Here is a 15923-nt window from a genome sequence, read left to right on the forward strand (position 1 = left end):
TACATATTTTGTCAGAATTCTGGTCTTTAAGGCACACAAGTGCTACCTACTGATGGGTGGAAAATCCGAACACTGAAACGAGATAACTTTGCAGGCTCAAGGTTTAGGAGGAGCTGGAAACTATGAAGTGACATCCCTAAGTGACGGAAGGAAAAAGGAGGTACAGGGAAGAAATTGTAATTTCAACATTTTATAGTAAGCACTATCAGTTACAAAAGAAACATCTCGAATGGGCTTTACATTTTTTTATTTAAAAAATATACAAAAAATATGAAAAGGGCTCATTACAAAATAATTCATAAAAATCAGCATCAAAATCGAAATGTTACATTTCATCTATAACATCGAAATCCTTTTTGTGTGTAAAAATCGTGACAATAGGAATAAATAGTGATTTTACAACTTAGAAATCAGCGGCTTTTTGCAAACAAATACAAGTACATCTAGAGCAAATTTAGAAACTCTTTACATACTGTCTAATGTATGTTTCTGTTTTACTTGCAGCATCATCCGAGATATATGAAGATTCATTAACATGCGAGTGAAACCACTAATGATGTTGTCAATCGCCAATAAAGAACTCCTCAGTATTTTCTGATGAGGTAGAACGTTCCCGCAACCAGGCCTTAGGAAGCCCACTACAAAACAAATGTGCCCTCCATATGAGCAGGCTTCCCACAATATTATGCATTAAAGATTCTTGCTGTGTGGCAGCTTTACATTAACAGAGACCAGTCCCCACACTAGATATTGCTAAAAGAAATTAGAAGGCCTTAGAGCAGGGAGTCATTAATACCTGATGGACTAGGAAAGACAGATAGTGCATATGGTGCCTGATGTACAAAGCCATGTTGCAACTGGAAAGCTTGCGATTCGCAAAACCACCGGGTTCGCAGTTTACTTTTTTCCTTAGTGCTCAACCCATTCTGCGAGTCAGAAAATCTTTTCTGACTCGCAAACGTCTGAATCGAAAGTAGGAGGGCGCATGAAGGGAATGTCCCTTCAAAATTGAGAGCTGCAATGGTATTTATCAATGATTTACGACAGCCATTGATTAGACTGGAAGGAGTCCTGCTGGGCAACCTTGGAGCGAGGAGGCAGTATCTAGAGGACCACTGCCTACTCCTCCAGAAGTATTCTCAAACAGGAAGCATGTTCTTTAACTGCAGCACTGGTTGCTTTGAGAAACACAGACTGTTTTAAAGAAAAAAGTTTCCCCTTTGGGAATGCAAAGACTTGGATGATGGCTCTGCTACTTACAAGCCACATTCCTTGTGATTGTCCCCTCTTGCAGTAAGTTGCTAGCAAAACCTGTCTAATTAATATTCATTTGGCAGGTCATTCTGTGATCTCCTGCAACAGCAGATTTTGCAAAAAGGCAGTGCACAATCCGCAACCACTTCTTGTGACCTCTCTCAGTACATCAGGACCCTAAGACTTGCGTCTTTGCCCGTATCAAGTAAACAAATATAATATCAGACAGCTAACGACGAAAACGTCCTCCAAGAACTGGGGGTGAAGCTAAATTAATCTAGTTCACACACTGGATTAAATGGAGAAGGCTTTCATTGAAAATAAGCGATGCTATCTTGTTTTCAACAGTAGTTCAAACAGATGTTTTCTATTAAACATCTTGATTCAAGCAACTGGGCCATGCACTCTTCTACGGACAGGTAATAGTAAACAGATGTAATGGTAAAGATAAGAGGGAACACACTCCAACACATCTTTTCCATCCAAACTGTTCCATCGAGAGCTCTGACTTTACAGATGGGGCTCTCTGGGCTGGAATACAAAAAGCAAAGATGGAAGCCACATTTTATGACAATGCAATGACTTGTACGAGTGGACACATACACTGGTATCAAGTGGACATGATTAGGTTGCGTCCCGTCCGTTAATGTCTCACCGTTAATGTCTCTGCAGAATGACTACAGCAGAGGAGACATAGGTGCTCTATGCACATTATTAAGTAAAGAAATCTACTTTCTGAAACCTCGAGGTGTTATTACTGTGAATTTTTTTTAAATTTATTTTCCCCTTAACACAATAAAATTGACTTCCTTAAACATTTTTTAACATTTTTTTGTTTTAATTTTTTTTCATCTCACTATCTTATTAAAAAGGAGGTGGTCCAAGGCCTCCACTGCCTTTTTTCGGAGCATTGTGACGCTATAGGAAAACCCCACTGTGTGGATTTTTGTTTGTGGAAATCAACTTCCTCGTACATTGGCCCCTCTTTTTTTGGACGCAGTTATGACATTTTAAGTTTTCCTGCTGATTTTGCATTATTTACCAGCACAATTATAAAAACATGGTTTAATAATACTGGATCACCGTTTTATTATTTGTTATTTTTATTTTTGCCCATTCAATACACAGCAGTGAAATGGGGGTACAATGCTCTTAATGTTAAATATAATTGCTTAATTGATCACGCACTCTTGAAGATGCCTGCAAGTAAATTAATAATTTGAGTGATCTGTGTCCCGGTACCATTATAAAACAAAAACAATTTTCCATAGCTGTCGAATGGCCTACGTCATAACGGTGATCTTATGCTTGCGCTGGTTTTACAGCGGACAACACTAAGCGCTATGGGATTTGTAGGCCCACACATTCAATAGGAAAAGAGAAACTAAAAGTCCCAGCTTGCTTAGGGCTGTTGGCTGAAAGTCCAGGACTGGCTTCTAGTCACCCTCACGGCTTGGGCCAACTGACAGCTATAGCCTCGTCTGAAATGGTCCTGATCATAACATACTTTTCCTGGTTTGTGCATATACGATGCATTGCGAGGGTACATCATAACTGTACTTTCATGAGGAAAATGTACAATCTGCAAAAGTAACCACTTTTGGTACATTTTCTGTTAAAAAAAATGCTCATTAAGTATGCTGCCCTCGTGCACGATTTTCCTGCCTGTTGGAGGGTAGTCGATGCTTGCAACGAAGTGTCTTCCATTCAGCCGGCCATTTGCTGGGCGCCACTTGCAATTTCTGATTAAAGAATAAAGTCAACCCCACAATGGAAGCGCTTACAGGATGTCGAGGAAGTGAAAATGGCCCATGCAAATGCCAGGGGCAAGGCCGCCTTCCAGGGAACGAATCTGCCTCGGTAACTCGGCCTCTCAGCTCTGGTGCAGTTTATACGAAGATGCAGGCGGGCCTGGCGGGACTGGCACGGTTCGCAGCACCTGGTTTTGGAAAACAAAGATTTTGACTCGTTCGAAAACCCAGAGGAAGATCAGAAGGACGCTGACGTACTGGATCCAGGCAAACTTGATCATCTCCCAGAATCCGGGCTGGTACGTGGGCTGTGCTAAGGAACTTTGAACTTAGAGTATTGCATGAAACGAAAGAGTTTGTTACAGACAGGAAATATCAACAGGCTTAGCTTCTGTGGCAAGCAATGCACCAGGGTGCCCCTCAAGCAAGTACAGTTGATGCAGACAGGCTCTTAACGCACAGAAAAAGGACGTCAGAAACAGAAAACATCCGCGCAGGGAAATGAGAGATTTATTTCTGAGCAACATGCGAGGACGGAATAACTCTCGGGCAGGAAACGTCTCTTACCATCTGCATCTGAGCAGCACCAGCAGACGAGTCACGCCTCGTGGATGAGGTCCATTCACCACGTGACTTGCCATGTGGCGCCAGAGTCAGGCCACGTGACTTGCCACGTGGCAGCAGCGCCAGGCCAGTGCTCGTGTCACTTCCTCCTGACATACTACACACGTCCTGGTGATTGAGGTGCAGGAATTTACAAACTTTGTATGGTTGGTGCTATATTGGTACAGTGTATACAATGGGGGGTTGGGGGGGTCGTCCTTGGCAAACCAGGTATGGACGAGTATTCTATGTACAACAAGCATTTACAATGCAACGGTCTTGGCATTGTTAAAGTTAGAGCTATTGGGATTGCTCATGACATTTTTGTTTACGTTTTTGTTTTTAAAACATTTAACCCCTTCAGTGCCCATGACGAGATAGTCTCGTCATGGAGCGCGGTTGCGCTGTGCCCATGACGAGACTATCTCGTCATGAACCCCGCCCGCTAATGAAACGCCCGGCACAGGGCGTGGAAAGGGCGGGGCACTCAAGAGGTTAAAGAAACGGCATTGTTATTTACAATGTCAATAGCTTAATCACTCTCAAATGCGAGACCTATTGCATTTGCATCCACACACAGAGCCACCCACACACACACAGAGCCACCCACAGAGAGCAACCCACACACAAATAGAGCCACCTACACACACACACACACACACGCAGTAGCCCACTGACCTATTTACATTATGTGCACTTTGTGATCTGCATGGTACATGTTCTTTGCTGCAGGCACATTAACCCTATGTGCTACCTTTCCAGGAGTCAAAACTTCCACTAGACAAAACTCCGATCTCTCTCTAGGAAGAACATTAAACATCAATCATAAGTATACAGTTTTAGAAAAATACACTTAGTGATCCTCCTAGGTAATAAAGGCCACGCGAAAACAACTGAAACATTGTGCACAATTCTGTTGTGAGAGACACTGACAGTTCTGACCTTGTTCAGCTAGTTCAAAGACACTTCATCTGGCCCAGGCCTGTCCACTTGGTGAGAGGGAGGGATGCAATCTATCCTGTTGATTTCAGAGGAGTGGCATCCTTACAATTCAAAAGAGTGTCTTTCAATGTCTCTGAGACATACATCTGTGCAAGCAGAACCTGGGGTTGGATATATTGTAATGTTAACCACACATAGGTCTGTTAGCTGCTGTCATCAGATATGTACTTAGTAGTAAGAAAATGTCAAGGACATTCTCCATAAAACGAGAGTAGTGCAAGAGGTGAGTAAATAGCTTCTACAATCAGAGCTGAGTTAGGTCTATGTGCACAAACTGCTTCTGTATACATATGTGTGTGTGTGTAAGACAACTGCAAGTGGGTAGGGTTTCTGTGTGTCCATTTGTGCATGTTTGACTGTGCGTGCATGTATTTCTGTATGCCTAGTTTGTTTATTTATGCGTGTTCGGATAAGGATGTGTCTATGCTCCCACCATTTTATAAAGCTACCATTCCAAGCTTCCCCATGAGTAGAGAAACCACATGGCCTGGCACCACGGCCGGACAGACCATTATGCCACTCTGTCATTTTCCTCGTGGGCTGCAGGCTAGGGGGCTGCCTTACAGGAGGTTGAGGGCAGTTTCAAGCCACTGCACTCAGTGTGGCCTTTGTTCTAGAACTATTGGTTACGTCTTCCCATCATTCCCTCAGCTGTGAAAGGTCCCAAATTCGCACTAATCAAAAGTAGTCAAAAGTAGTTTATTTTTGTTTTATTCCATTGTAAACCCTCCACCCCTCCCCTCAAGGCGCTTTTGGAAAGCATTGGACTTGCTGACAACACAAGCTCGCTTGATGCATTGTGGGGCAGGCATGAAATAAATGCACATTAAAGTCCAGCACTGGAAGTGTGGTCTACTGATGACATGCAGCCGGCTGATCACCCAAAGCATGTGCTTCCGGTTTTTATCCAGCATCACCTTGCATGCTCAGACCTGCGGGCCACACTTCAAACTGGAAATCGCAGAACTACTGGCACTGCAAATGCTGTTGGCACAACGATCTGGCCGAGCCACTTCACAGCACCTGGCTTGCGTGCCTGTGTAAATATGTTAGTGAATGTGTTTGTATGTACCCACGGGCCGCGTGCACGCATGTTCACGCATGGCTTTGGAGACTTGCCTGTGTGTGAAAGTTTGTTTTGCGAGCAGTAGTCGCTGTTGAGACGGGTGAAAGTGTCTCACGTCCCAGCGCCTTACCTGGCGAGAGCCATGAACACCGCCGCCTTTCTCCGAGGTCCAGCAGAAATGCCTCGGAGAAACACAGCGGCATTTTCTGATTCGGGGGCGTGTTTTTCTTTCTCTCCTCTTGCCATTGGCTGGAATGTTTACATTCCAGAGGAAAGAAAGTAAGTAAAAAACACGCCCCCGAATCCGAAAAAGACGGGTTTGTTTGGAGAGACAAAGCTCTTCTCCAAAGGCTGACCAGCATTTAAGAGGCCAGCCAATGGAGAAGAGGGGAGAAGAGGGGCGGGTTCAAGCCCCTCTTCTGAAAAACATTAAATCTCGGAGCTAGACTGCGCAAGCGCAGCCTTCACAGCTGAGACCTAAAAAGCAATTGTTGAGACGAGTCCCTATCGGGCTCTGCATTTTTGCCCTCACACTCAGGGTGGAAAAAAAAATCTTATTTCTGCAGCAGTACCCCCCCTTCACTGCCTTTAATGCAACTTCAACGAGACTCGCTATATTTCTGCCCTGGCAGAGATGACAATTGGCTGACAGATCGCACTATACGTCGAAGTGTTGTGTTGTTTATGTATTCTGTGCGTTTACTTTACAGTATATTAGTGTAGTTAAGTCTAGGGTTTCATGAAAATTGGGGCAAAAATTGCTCAAAGGTTCGTCTAGCTGAGTCCTATGGGGCGTAACGACATGGACGCCACATGTCCGTTTAAAAGACGGCATACTGAACATTTTATTCCAGAAGGCTGGGGTACTAACAAGGAAACGGAGGGTCCCTGACGCGGTATCTTAATTTCTAAAAAAAGAGACCCACACAGGTGCCCCAACGTCTCTACGGCGGCTGGAAAACACTCGCTACTATTGGCTGATGGCCACGCTCGACTTTAGAAGCGTGGCCGTACCACTTCTAGGTCGCCTCGCGCCGGCTAACCCTGGCAGAGGAAGTTCGCACTTTCGTTACAGGCTCCGCTCCCTGTCAAGTTCAACTCAGTGACTCTCGCGCGCGTTCCCTCATTCGCACACTTAGGCAGCGGGCTGTACGGACTCCGTGATGGCGGTGGTATTGACGTTTAAGGGTGCTGAGGACGAAAGAGACCGCACACGAGGATTCCGGGGCTGATATTCAGGGGCGGGGCTTCCGGGTCACGCCTACCCAAGCATGCGCTGTGAATAACACATAGGCCGTCGCCACTTTAACTATGGGTACTGAGCACGCGCAGTGTGCATAGTTGAAGTCTGCAGGATTCCCAAAACACGAGGCGCGCGCGTACAGCCACCCAGGACCAGAAAAGGAAACTCTTTTGCGAGTTCTGAGACACAGAATGACTCCTGCGCGGACGCCCAGCCTCTGACGCCATCATTACTGTGGGTAAACGCAACGATGACTTTATCTTACTTATCTAATCCCGTGTAGTTCATGTGGAGTTTGAAGACATTCTTCCAGGGCCGAAATAGTCACTTTCACCTCTCTCTTTAATACTCCTTGAAATGTCTGCCGCATGCCCAGTGTAAACAAGCCGAGGGCATCGGAAGATACCACCGCCTTTCTCCGAGGCAGAGCAGAAATGCCTCGGAGAAAGGCAGCGGCATTTTTGGATTCGGGGGCGTGTTTGTCTTTTCTCTCCTCCAGCCATTGGCTGGAGGAGAGAATGAGACTTCTTGCAAAAAACACGCCCCCCGATCCGAAAAGGACGGGGCCTAATCGGAATGACTGACCTCTTCTCCAATGACTGGCCAGCATTCAAGAGGCCAGCCAATGGAGAACAGGGGAGAAGAGGGGCGGGTTCAAGCCCCTCTTCTCCAAGTCATTAAATCTCGGAGCTAGACTGCGCAAGCGCAGCCTTCGCAGCCGAGACCTAAAAAAGGGGAGGTACCTGGTTGTCTGTTTTACCACTATTTATTTTTGGCGGAAAAAAAACAATGACCGATAGTTCTTCTGCTTTTGCATATTTGTTATAGACATTCACTTCACGCCTGAGATGCGATACATATGACATACAAAATGTGTAGTTTAAATACATAAACAATGTGAATATACAACAAAAACAGTGCAATAATATTTATAAAAGCAATATTGAATATACAAAGTGCGTGAAATTACACCAGCATAACACAATTGTTAGAAGTTCCCCATCTTACCACTCATTAGGCATTTTGTGTGAGGGAACTTTGGGCCACATGGGAAAAATTTCTCTACTCCGAGGGGTGTATTGTGAATTTTCCACCCTTACTTCGGAGAATGGGAACTGACAGTTGCCCTATGTGGTGGACAAATGGAAATGGCCGACGCGTTTCTAATCCTGCGGTGATTCACGGGATTGTCATCAGGGCGTTGGGGCACAGTGTAACCTGAAGTTCGAGATGTCGCTTCAATGAAGGTGGAATAGCTTTGAACTCGCTTCACAGGACATGTGAGGTCAGCGGAGAACACAGTAAATATTTGGTTTTGCGAATCTTCAACCGGCCAATGGCCGTCAATAATTAATGTTGTGCCACTAGTCATGAATTCCGTTACACTGTCAAGCGCATCTTGTGGCACCCGTGTGTGTTGAATAATGGACCTTCAAGTTTATGATTTAAAAACACGGCGTCCACAACCCATTTCAGAAGTCGTTATTCAACACAGGAATCCGGTTGGGGTTGTTACAGCTGCATACCGCAGTGCAAGTGGTGCAGTGCTCGGCACCTTGGCCCGAAGAGCACAACCAATGTTAGGCCTGGGACCGGCAGCAGAAGGGACATGATGCTGGTTTGTGGTCAACGTGCAAGAGGTACTTTATTTTAAATATATATATCTATGTGAAACATGCTTTTATTGTTGAAATAGGTGATAAATGAAAAATTAAGAGGTACGTTATTTATTTAAAAGAAAAAAAGTGAAACATGTTATTAAATGAAAGCAGCATTATACAGGGATTTTTTTAAAAAAAATAAAATACCTCTTGCAACTTCACTTTACATTTCTTTTCAGCCCCAAAACAAGTAAAATGAAGTTCCTGGATCCGGTTTTTTAACACATTATTTTTAGCACTACAATAAAGATGGGAAATGCAACGCAAGTGCTCAGGGCGAATTTTGTATATAAGGGACTTTGCTGGTAATCAAAGTATATGTCAATCCTTCCTGAGATCACGAAGTGCTGGATATCTCTTGGAAGCCAGATGGTTGATATTGATATATTTTGTGTGTTATTTAATTTAGGTGTTTGTCTCTTTAATGACCCCCAGACGTTTCTTAAAAGCAAACCAGGCACACTAGCGGTTTGTCACTAAAAACTCGGACAAGGATCTTTTTAGGGGGCTGGAGCAATAGACTACAGTACGATGTGGGCTAAAGTCCAGTTGGCGAAGTAGCCACTCTGTGTTACAATCTGCACTGGTGCAGGCGACGGACGGCTGACTAAAGAGCTCTGCAATTCAGATATCGCAGTTACAACACTGTGGCATAAAGCGCACACAATCTGGCACTGTGCTATAATGTGCACTACTGGAGTAGCAGAGTTTCAACACTATGGTATCGAGTCCATTGCTCAGGTGGTGGCGTTTACAACATGCACCTGTCTGCTGTTTGCCTGAGCTAATTCAAGGCAGGGCTGCGACAAGCTTCCACTCTGGCCTTCCGAGGGATCTGCTGCTGACCTCTGACTGCCAAGCTTCTCCTAGTGAGAGCCGCCTTAAACACCTCAGTCTCACCCAGATCACTTCACAAGTTTTTCAAAACCAGAGCACCAGGAGCTTTTGATGGTTTTAATTCACTGTGACAAAATGTTGGTGTGACCCCTCCTTTTTATATGGCCTGTAGCCTGTTCTGACATTAACAGTAGCAACATCATTTGGTCAACTAAACAAACAGACTGCATCAGGTGCTTGAATGACAGGTGTATTGGTTACAGGACAGAAAACACATTATGGGCCTTGTAAGGATGACAGGCAAAGTAGGCCCTGTTGGGATTCAAGCCTGTTCCTGTAGCTCTCTGGGCAGGACCTTAAGCAATTGAGACATCCTTCCAGCCGAGGGCACTCCACATTACATAGAGTTGTTTGCAACAGAAACATATGAATCCTGGGTTGGGTGTTGTACACTTAACAGTGCGTGTGCACTATACAAGTCAATGAAGCTGGGCGTTGGGGGGGGGGGGTTCTCTGGGAACAATGCTTGGCCTTCGGAAGCTCATCAGGATTTTCACTAATCAGAGGTAGCTCTCACTACAGAAAAGGTTGGAGACCTATTTTGCTTTGCTTAGGAGTCAGAGTCAGAAAAAAAGGAAAGGTTTCTTGTGAATATTCGGGGATTTTTCATTTAATTAATCTCTGGACACAGAGAGCCAGAGCTCCACTCTCTGCAGCATATGAAAGGTCAGAGTAGGTCAACTGTTTATCTTAAGCAAAAATTGTCCAGTTAAAAATAATATAACTGATAATGTGCAACTTTCGTTTTAAAAAATGTGTTCAGACCTTGCCTGTTAATTTCTTTCTTCTTCTGTGTCCTGTACATGCTGTGTTCTATCATGTGTTCTATCATGTATGTGGAACTTCAATGTGCGTTTTATTAACACTGAGTAAAAAAAAAAAAATATATATATATATATATATATATATATATATATATGTTTGCCATGTTGTGTCCAAAAACGAAAGAGCACTCCACTGCAGGCCACTTGTTACAAAGCTTTATTCGTTAGCAGGAGCAAAGCCGCTTGAAGTTGTCAGACATACAGTGCCTAACGCGTTTCGAGTCTCCTGACTCTTGATCACAGGCTTAAGGCGGCATCACGGAACAAGAAGCAGTTCACGGAAGTTATATCCCACAGATGGGACCACACAGGTGAGTTCAATTGCACGCCGTGCACTCTGGGATCTGTAGTGCTGCTTTATTAATTAATACCCTCCAGTGGGTTTGTTCCGCTTTGCCTCTTTTCAAAATTCAACACAACCCTCCAGTGGGCTACTGACAACACCAAGCAGTTCAATTCTTGGTCCGCTGTGACCGGATTGAGGCGGTGAAAAGTTCTGTGCCCCAGCGGCTCCGTTCCACATTTTAACGGCGGTGCTTCTTTCACGGCGGGACAGCCGTAAATATGTTTGCCATGTTGTGTCCAAAAACGAAAGAGCACTCCACTGCAGGCCACTTGTTACAAAGCTTTATTCGTTTGCAGGAGCAAAGCCGCTTGAAGTTGTCAGACATACAGTGCCTAACGCGTTTCGAGTCTCCTGACTCTTGATCACAGGCTTAAGGCGGCATCACGGAACAAGAAGCAAGTGGCCTGCAGTGGAGTGCTCTTTCGTTTTTGGACACAACATGGCAAACATATATATATATATATATATATATATATATATATATATATATATATATAGATATATATATATATATTATCTACAGGCGGTCGCCAGTAGATAGTTATAGTTAGGACCGAGTTCCCATAGGAAATCTGAAAATTCTATTTTGAATACCTTTGGCGCCGGTTGGCGAATCCTCGCGAAATTTTCAAAACTAATGGGGCGCTCCGCTCAGCTTCTACCCTGAAAGTCTCGGGGTGATTGGTTAAGCGGGGGCCGAGAAAAAAGGGGGGTCCCAAAACACGTTTTCCCCATGCATTTTCCCATAGGACCTTTAGTCGAAGGTACAGCCCGAACGGCTGAACAGAATTACTTGAAATTTGGCAAAGAGGTAGTCCTCAGGTCAGGGATGTGCCTTTTGCAGGTCTGGTGTCAATCTGTTCAGTAGTTCCTGAGAAAATTGCAGTTAAAAGTACATAAATATCTATAAGCGCGCACCGTGCGCGCACGGTGACGTGCGCGAGTGTAATTCTGATTGGTGGTTAGATGTCAGTCAACATTCGAATCGGTCGAAATCTGGAAGTGTCGGACGCCATTTTCTGTGTCGCAGTGAAAAAGAAAGTTGGAGAACGTGAAAAGGGGGCAGGGTAGAGAGTTCCTGACCCCCTAGCCTTTGTCAGGGGGTCCCTGAAGGACCCCGAAGGGTGAAAAAAACATTTTATTTTTTTTCAAAAAATCCCGGGAAAATACTAACAATTTTAATTAACAATTAAAAAATTCATTTAAAAAATTACAACACAGTATGTTAGGAATATAGCTCTTCTTGGAGAAGTGAAGTGAGTTCTGAAAAGAACTGTTGTTTTTTGTCGAACAGCAAAAAAAAAAAATGCACCAAAAAAAAAAATGAAAAACTGTTCACCAGGAACAAAAAAAAAAGGAAAAAAATTAGACGGTGGAGCATGTGTGCTGCTGTATCTTGTTCTCTATTAGGTTAATGCTGCTCTCACCATAACAGAGAACAGCATTGTACACATTGCACCGTATATGCACCTTCTTGAACAGAGGGTGCATATCCAGAGGGATGGAACCAGGTGAAGCTGCGGCTGCAGATGATGTACTCGGCTGAGCTGCGGCTGCAGATGAAGTGCTCGGCTGAGCTGCTCGAGGGTTGGCTCTTGCAGCTCGAGTAGATTCCCGAGCATAAGCCACAGGATGCATTGCTTTAAAGTGCCTTATCATGGAGTAAATACTAAAGGAGTATTTTTTTTTAGAGTCTCCTCTAGATAAGACCACTCCACAAACATTGCAGGTGACTTTAGGAGCATTCACCTTTTTCTGGCCCTCTGGAAAAGAAAAAAATTGCCAAATAAATGAGTCCTTTTGTTTTCTCTGCCTTCCTGGCACAAAGGTCTCCTCCTCACTGCCTGAAGAAGTCTCCTGTTCTGCCATTTTCAGGTGCAGGAAAACAGCTCCTTCTCCCAGGAAATAAGAAGTAGTAATGAGGGGAGTGGGTGTGGTGTTGGAAGATTCTGGAACTGAAACTACTATGAACCAATGAAAAGTGTTGTTTCGTAATCACATAGCACGCGCGCATGCGCGTACGGAGCACGCACGCACGGAGCACGCAAGACGCACGCATGCGCGCACGGAGCCCACACGGTGCCGCACGCATGCGCACACGGTGCGCGCACCGTGAAAAACTTAAAAAAAAAAATGTTTATACGTTTATGGAAGATATAGGTTTCACACTTAGGAATTAGCATTTTAAAAACTTTGCAAATTCACTGTAAAAACCATAGGTTTCACACACGTTATAGTTAGGAATTAGCATTTAAAAAACCTTGCAAATGCACTGAAAAAACCATAGGTTTCACACATGTTATAGTTAGCTGGACATTTCACTCATAAAAAAACATTGAAATTCCCCCGTTATAGTTAGTTCATCTAACTATAACTCGGGCGACCGCAATCCACTGCTGATGACGTCAGATAGTTAGAAATTAGCATTTAAAAAACCTTAGAAATTCACTGAAAAAACCATAGGTTTCAGGGGCGTTCTAGTTAGCTGGACTTTTCACTCGTACAAAACCATTGAAATTCCCCCGTTATAGTTATAGTCATTGGAGATGTCATGAGTGATGTCACTGACCATGTCATGAGTGATGTAATATGTGACGTCATCAGCAGTGTATTGCGGTCGCACGAGTTATAGTTAGCTGAACTAACTATAACGGGGGAATTTCAATGGTTTTTTACGAGTGAAATGTCCAGCTAACTATAACATGTGTGAAACCTATGGTTTTTTCAGTGAATATATATATATCCAAATGTTAATCCAAAGGAAAGGAAGGATCCACACGAGCCCGCTCGATCAGTGTAGCAGTTTATTTCAGCCAGGCAGAAAAGGACTGTGTGTATATATGAGAGTATGTATATATATATATATATATATATATATATATTTTCACTGAAAAAACCATAGGTTTCAGGGGCGTTCTAGTTAGCTGGACATTTCCCTCGTACAAAACCCTAGAAATTCCTCTGTTATAGTTAGTTCAGCTAACTATAACTCGCGCCCCCGCAATGCACTGCTGATGACGTCACATATTACATCACTCATGACATGGTCAGTGACATCACTGATGACATCACTGATGACATCACTGATGACATCACTGATGACGTCATCCATTGAGTATGTGTTTCTGAACAGTTTTATTATGTTTAATATATATAGGGAAAGGCCTGTTGAAAAATAAGTGGGTGTACAAGTGTGTGAATGGATGAATTTCTAGGTGCGTAACTGAGTCTATAAGTGAGTCATTAAATGTATCTTACTGCAGACTAGTGACTAAACTGTGTGAATGTCTGTATGTGGCTGCATGGTTTTGTGAATAGCTATATGAGTGTCTATATGGGTTATTGATTGGTTGTCTGAGTATCTGTATGGGTGCCTGAGTTTGTGTGGGTAGGGTGTGTGTGACTCTGTGACTAGATGTGTGAGTGGGTGATTCAGTGGGTGCATGTTTTTAAGAGTGCATCTGTGATGGACTGTATGGTTGGGGGAGTGTATGTATGGGTGTGTTAGTGATTGAATGTATATCTCAGTTGTACATGTGTCAGTAACTACATATGTGTAACGCAGTGTATATGTGTGTAAGAGTATATAACTATCTATATGTGAGAGTGTGTGATTTTGGGAGTGGCTGTATGCGCCATAGTGCAAGGATATCTGTGTCATGTGCTGTTTGTTTTGCTGCAGGAAGACACAGAATTTGTTAGTATTTTTATGAGTAAGTGAACTTGAGTGTTTTTAACTGTATAGGTGAGTAGATTTTACTGTGATTAATTATTTGCATGACTGACTAGATGTATCAGTACCTCAATGGATGATTGGCGGTGTGTGAGTGTCTATATAGGTGTATAAATGCACAGAGGGACTGTAAGTATGAGTGACTGTACAGGTGAGTTAGTGGAGATGTATGTAGACCTAAAGGTCAATGAGTGGGTGAGTAGTTATTGGTATTGGAGTATCTATGGTTGTCAAAATGGCAGTCTGAAATTTTGAGTCGGTGTATCAAAGGTTATAATAGGGTGTGAGAAGATGCACTAATTTATCACATGGATGACGTCATCAGTGATGTCATTGGGGATGTCATCAGTGATGTCACTGACCATGTCATGAGTGATGTAATATGTGACGTCATCAGCAGTGCATTGCGGGGGCGCGAGTTATAGTTAGCTGAACTAACTATAACAGGGGAATTTCCAGGGTTTTGTACGAGGGAAATGTCCAGCTAACTATAACGCCCCTGAAACCTATGGTTTTTTCAGTGAATATATATATATATATATATATCCAGCTCCAAGGTTGCACTGAAGACCAAGGCACTCAGAGGCAGGTGCTCGTCGTGGCAGTGCTCCACGTAGAAATCAATGCTCCAAGACTCACGCAACTTGCAGTAAAAGTTCAGCACTCGGAGGGTCGCTTCACAGATATTCCTCGTCAGACGAAGGAATTTCCGAAACGCGTCTATTTTCTTGTGTGGCTCAATAAATATCTGTGAAGCGACCTTCCGAGTGCTGGACTTTTACTGCAAGTTGCGTGAGTCTTGGAGCATTGATATACACACACACACACACACACACACACACACGCATTGACAAACCATCAGGATTTGTTTTTTAATTGCATGCACAAAGAGGCACAAATTGGTGCCACATGGTATGGTACACGGATCCAGGAAAACACACCCACAAAGACCATTTTCTCCCAAGTCCAACAGATGACCATGCACACAAATCACCAAACATAGTTATTAAAAAGTGAAAATAGGCCAACATTTATACACAAACCTGTGTAACAGGTTGCATAGGAGAGTGTGCATCAGTGGCACAAAGTAAGCTGCACAACAGAAAGCACAGTCTGATGTGCATTAGCGAGGACAGGGTGAAGCGCAGCAGTAGAATACACAGATTTGCATCATAGTGATGTACCTGTGGGGAGGAGCAATGTGTAATAGGCATAAAAGTAGCACTAGTGACACAACTTAGAAGAGGACAAGGTGCTCAGCCTCACCGGAAGACTCGTTGATGTGCCTTATGAAAGCACTGAGTGCTGCAAATCAAAGGAGCACCTAGTGCTGTGTCGTAACATCTGTTCCTCATCTAATCCTTATTTAATTTACATGACAATTGGCCATACATTGTATATACTCTAAAATGTATCCTGTATATGTTTAATATACGGTTGTGAAACCATACAACTCAACACAAAAAATAATGTTTGTTTGGAAGGGGGGCGCCAACAAAGATTGTCGCACAGTGCACCACAACCTCTAAAGCCGGCCCTGGTA

General features: G+C 43.6%; 1 protein-coding gene across 1 annotated transcript in view; it reads right to left on the bottom strand.

Annotated features, from left to right (window-relative positions):
• Positions 1–230: 230 nt before the first annotated feature.
• The window catches only part of TMEM231 (transmembrane protein 231), a 226546-nt gene continuing 210853 nt past the window's right edge, over positions 231–15923 (bottom strand). The window contains exon 7 of the mRNA XM_085637883.1: positions 231–3308. Within this exon, the coding sequence (XP_085494009.1) occupies positions 3128–3308 (181 nt within the window). The 3' untranslated portion in view covers positions 231–3127. The remainder of the gene's footprint in view (positions 3309–15923) is intronic.

Source organism: Triturus cristatus, chromosome 12, assembly GCF_964204655.1.
Source record: "Triturus cristatus chromosome 12, aTriCri1.1, whole genome shotgun sequence".
NCBI lineage: Eukaryota > Metazoa > Chordata > Amphibia > Caudata > Salamandridae > Triturus > Triturus cristatus.